Raw genomic sequence first — 5,738 nt, 5'->3', positions numbered from 1 at the left:
ATATATATATATCACGATATATATATATATATATATAACACGATATATATATACTACGATATATATATATATGTGTGTGTGTGTTGTGTGCGTGTGTGTGTGTGTGTGTGTGTGTGCGTGTGTATAATCCACACTTAAGACGCGCTTTAATGCGTTCGCTAGTATGCGTATGCGTGACTACATTCAGCACAATTCTCGTGGGTACGGTCGATGCAGATTTCTCTGTCAGGACGCGCTTTCAGACACTCGCTAATGAGCGGATGCGTACCTATAGTCAATGTAAATGGTCTCTCTTATAGCGTGCTTCTTTTGTTTGGTGTATGTATCTATAATCAATGTAAGTACATGGTCTCGCTCACAATGTGCTTATTATATTTTGTGTGTCTCTCTCTTATAGCGTGCTTCTTTTATTTGGCGTATGTATATTCAATGTAAATACATGGTCTTTCTCATAACGTTCTCCTTGTATTTGGTGTGTGTCTCTCTTATAACTTGCTTCATGTATTTGGTGTATGTACCTATAATCAATGCACGTACATGGTCTCTCTCACATCGTGCTTATTGTATTTGGTGTGTGTACTGCAGCAACCTCAATGGAAGAGTCTCGAGATGAGTGTCTGGTACCTGAATCCCTAGGCGGGTCAGGCATGTACGAGAACGTTGATGACGCTCTATTCGAAGATCTAGTAGAGCAACAACAGGTATGCTAAGCTGGTGTATTGTCTATCCTTGCGTTTGATAACACACGTGCATCTGAAAGTGTACATGGTCGTATTGTAGAACAAACGAATGAGCAGCAACAGGAATGGGAAGCTTGTGGGCTGTTGCCCTTGATGTTGGTTTGTCTTGTGTGTATCTTAGGTTTTACTATATAACAAGTTATACTGTAGAACAAGCTTGATACTTTATACTTGTTAAACTGCAGAACAACCGAATAAGCAACAACAGGTATGTCATAGCTGGTGGGCTGTGGGGTTAATCCGTGCAGGAGCTATGCGTATACTTAGTCGTACTGTATAAAATGCCGGTTTACTGTACCCCCAGTCGTACAGGGGTTGTCACTATAGAAGTGCACGGTATGAGAGTGTCTAGGTGCCATGGCTGTGTAACTGCCTGAATGGCTGTACGCCTATTCCCTTAGGGTTCGATCTGACAAACCCCCATCGATTGACTGTATGTCTGGTATGTATAAGGTTTGGTATGTTTAGTATATTTCGTATATTACGTATACGTATTTGGTACATGTATTTGGTATTTGGTACATATGTACTTGGTAAATCAATAATAAATCTTGCCCCAAACTACCTGCGCTTATTGTTGCACTATTTCCTCCCCCACACACCCCCTTGAAATTAGTACCGTGATGCGCCCCACAGATTAATCAGTCGCACTAGTGGTACTAGCGAGCATAGTGAGACCAGCACCACTCCTCTAAACTTTGCGAGTGCCTCGCCATCAGGCAGACGTAGAGGTAGGTCCTTTTAATTTGCCCTATGTATGGTATGCACGTGTTCACTCAGCATATCTGTCTGGTATGATGAATTAGGTAATCCCACCAGTTTTTGTCTTCTGAGGACAGGGTAAGGTGCTTTTTTAAATGTACTATCAGGATTATCAGGTACGAAGGCGCCGTTTTGTTTCAAGGAGGTATACGAAGGTTTCGTTTACTTTGACTTGAAGAGATAGTGAAACCGTTTGGCTCAAATCTGTTATAGGAAAGTGGCGGTATTATCTATTGGTCCGACTGTTTTAATAACACCTTAAGTGTGAGTCTGCTTTAATTTATATTAATCTCGCGGCTTCAGGCTGATGAATTAATTTGGGAATCGACATTGTCTGTTGCTTAGCAGTATATGGATGGTATCTTTTTCCCAGGCGATAATATGTAGTTAAACAACCTTTAGGAAGTATCCGGACTATCTGTGCTTTCAAATGTTAACAGCACCTTTAGCCTGTTGTAAGGCGGCTATAGATTCATAGTAATCGTGAGATCCCAGGCTGGGGATCAGTATTGTCTTTGGTCTGTCTAGGTGATGTAGTACAAATCACACGGGGTACATTTACTCTACACACGTCCACTTCAGGATCTGGAGGGGGGCTCTTGGCACACCCTGGTAGCACTCTATCGCCCTATGAGAACGACGACGACAGGCAGGAACCGGGCCACTTGGATACGCCCGCGAGCGATATACAGTTGCTGGATGACACATACAGACACGGAACAGCTGGAAGGGGACGTACCACAGTACACGAGCCGCTGAATGCGCATAGAATATAAGCTCACACAGAGCGATGCCCGAGCGAAGACGGAGGAGACGGTTCACCGGAGGCTTGGGGCATTGGCTTGTTGTTTGCAACAGTTATACTTAGAAATATAAGTGCGGGGGTATGCCTCGTACAGAAAGAAAGAAACAAAGAAAAACGAAATTAAAATAAGTGGTTGATCCATCCACAACTTCATTTACCTAAAACCCTAAACAGTTACACTTAGAAATATAAGTGCGGAAGTATGCCTCGAACAGAAACAAACAAACAAAGAACGAACGAAATTAAAATAAGTGGTTGATCCATCCACAACTTCATTTATCCTATAGGCTACATAGTATCGCCTATTCCGTTTGGTTTATATAGTATACTTTGCCGGTTGGTTGTATATAGTATACTATGCCGGTTGGTTGTATATAGTATACTATGCCGGTTGGTTGTATATAGTATACTATGCCGGTTGGTTGTATATAGTATACTATGCCGGTGGGTTGTATATAGTATACTATGCCGGTGGGTTGTATATAGTATACTTTCCTAGGTGGTTTTATTACACCTCGCGTTTAAAGGTCCTACTCTTCTCCAGAGTTGTGCAAGAACTAGTATCTTCAAGTAGCAGCCCAATCAGCTCCTTCTTCATATATACAAAGAATCTATTCGACATCCTAGTAGCCTAAGTTTCTCGATCATTCCAAGAAACGTGTACTAAGAGACAATCCACCCGTCCGTGACAGTTAACAATTCGTATGAAATTATCTGTGTCATCCAGCGAATTCCATTTTTCTTGAAAATATAACGCCACAGGATATACAACACAAGTATTCAGCCGAAAAGGTACTGTTTTAAGGTTCAGTATAAAAATCTGTGTTGATACAAAGCAAATATATCTACGTTTGCCAACATATTCTACATGATTGAAATTAAAAGACAGATTAACCATTTCCAAACAATAGGACGCACACCTACGAAAAAAATCATCCCATCACCCGAACACCTGAGCAAAATTGGATAACGTAGAGCGTAGTGGAGTCACTGTAAACCACTATTCCTACGCATGGGTTGAAGTAGTACAGGACTCAGAAAGACTACCACTAATCTCAACTGTAGTGAGATGCAACAGAACTACCATGCATACATTGAGGTAGTACAGGACTCAAAAAGACTATCACTCATCTCAACTGTAGTGAGATGTAACAGAACTACCATGCATCGGCTGAGGTAGTACAGGACTCAGAAAGACTATCGCTAATCCCAACTGTAGTGAGATGCAACAGAACTACCATGCATACGTTGAGGTAGTACAGGACTCAGAAAGATTATCGCTAATCTCAACTGTAGTGAGATGCAACAGAACTACCAGAGCCCTCAATCGAGCGCTTGAAGTACAGCAAACGAGAAGTACTTGGGATGTACATGTATAGCCAAACATTAAGTCTCTTTAATTGTCGATCTTAAACTTTCTCGGCGACCTCTTCCACGGCGTCAGTGACCTTCTCGGTTATAGTTTTGCTGCAATGCAAAGGAATAAAAATATGCCGAGTTGCTGTCAATAGAAGATCATATGCAGAAAAGTAATGCTTGACACGAAAAATGAAAAAAAAGTGTATATAAACACGAAAATGCGTATGGATGCCTTACTTAGAGAGTAGCCCAAAAAAAATATTAACAATGGCAAATCATGAACAAAAGTGTACATATACACAGAAATACGAATGGTTGTCTTAGAGAATAGAGACACCATAAAAACAAGGTTTAACAACGGCAATCACGAACAAAAGTGTATATATATAAGTTATTTGCACACGAAAATGCGCATGGTAGCCTTACTCTGCAGTGGTGTATCGTCCCATCTGAATGGACTGGGCCGCGAAATTGGTCACGTGGCAGGCGAACAGTGCGTAATTGGGGGGGTAGATAGCCAGCGACCACCGCATGAACAGGCCACTGTACACCATCAGAGCTAAGAACGCGAGGATGTGTATGTTAATGTGGGGTGAAGTATATATACCGAGGTATATACTATAGCAGCAGGATGGGTATGTACATGTGAGTTGAAGTATATGTAATGTATAGTAGCAGCATGTGTATGTAAATGCAGGGTGAAGTATGTATACTATATAGAACGTAAGAAAAAGCGAGTTGAAATATATATGCTAAATAGAACGCGGGCTGTGAATGTAAATGTGGGTTGTAGTGTATATATTCAATACAACACATAGTATATTAAACGTTTTCATGAAGAGATAATTAGCGTCCCAGCGTCCAGAGACAAGGCTAGAGAACTGATATGCTGATGTGGCGAGAAACAAAACGAATTTGATTTCAAGGTACTAACGCTGTTCTTATAGTAGAAAGGCCGAGGAAGCGCGAGGAATAGGGTGATTCGCATACATACATACATGCATACATACATACATGCATGCATGCATACATACATACATACATACATACTTACTTACACACTTACGTACATACATAAATAAATACATGCATGCATACATACATATATACACACATGCATACAATCATACATACATGTATACATACATACATACATACGTACATACATACACAACCAGGGCACTAATTAAACGTACCTCCAGTCATTCCCGGGTTGATGTATGACGCATCCTTTTGCATTGAAGCAATTGCCTGTGAGTGCAACGTAGAGATGTGGTAGGATTGTTAGACGCGTTGTTCATGTTTGTTAAAAGACTGAAGGCGGGCTCAGAGCAGGGTTGATATAAGCAGATAGTTGGGGGCGGGTGGCGGGGGAGGCGAAAGTAGGTCAACTTATCATCGCGTACGTATCCACTTATACCTACAACAACATGACACACAAATGGACAGTACACATAGATATTCGTACTCATAGTGCACATACCAGGCAATTGCAATAGCATGGTACACACAATCGTAATAATCGCACTACAAATAAACACATGTTTTCACAACAATCACATAAAACCGAACACAGATATTCACAACGAACTTACCGCAACAGGAATAGTCCAATTAGCAACTAAAAGCCCCGGGCGTGCCAGTCAGCGAAGTGAAAGCAATCGAAGGAATAAAATCAGTACAATGAGTGAGTCCAACTCCTTGAAACCTTTAAATTGCAACAGTTAAGCGACGCATGACATCCCGAGATTAAACGTGTTCCTCCATATTGGAAGTGGCTTTCAAGAATACTTGTTCGCACTACAAAATGTAACACGTGTTTTCTGATAGTGCAAATGGGTCGTTGGGAACGTTCCAGCAGCGGAAAATAGTTTGTATTTTATACATTGCACAGGACACAACAATACAACTCGACTAAAAAAAGACATTCCAAAGATGCGGGAGGGAAATCCCCTCGACTTCAAATCACTAAAATTGACACGGAGTTCATATATATATGTATATATATATATCTATATATATATATATATATGTGTGTGTGTGTGTGTGTGTGTGTGTGTGTGTGTGTAGTA

At 40.9% G+C, this 5,738-nt stretch overlaps 2 protein-coding genes across 2 annotated transcripts; one reads left to right on the top strand and one right to left on the bottom strand.

Annotated features, from left to right (window-relative positions):
- Window positions 1–585: 585 nt before the first annotated feature.
- Window positions 586–2,466, top strand: SARC_11734 (hypothetical protein; the record flags this gene model as incomplete). Its single annotated transcript, XM_014294175.1, has 3 exons — window positions 586–701; window positions 1,357–1,471; window positions 2,085–2,466. Coding segments are annotated over 3 exons (425 nt in total), but the record flags the coding sequence as incomplete, so codon positions are not given.
- Window positions 2,467–3,669: 1,203 nt separating this feature from the next.
- On the bottom strand, window positions 3,670–4,225 carry SARC_11733 (hypothetical protein; the record flags this gene model as incomplete). Its single annotated transcript, XM_014294174.1, has 2 exons — window positions 3,670–3,774; window positions 4,093–4,225. Coding segments are annotated over 2 exons (191 nt in total), but the record flags the coding sequence as incomplete, so codon positions are not given.
- Window positions 4,226–5,738: the final 1,513 nt, after the last annotated feature.

The sequence above is a fragment of the Sphaeroforma arctica genome (genome assembly GCF_001186125.1).
Source record: "Sphaeroforma arctica JP610 unplaced genomic scaffold supercont1.1847, whole genome shotgun sequence".
Taxonomy (NCBI): domain Eukaryota; class Ichthyosporea; order Ichthyophonida; genus Sphaeroforma; species Sphaeroforma arctica.
The sequence above is the reverse complement of the archived record's forward strand: the minus strand, read 5'-3'. Positions and strand labels throughout refer to the sequence as shown.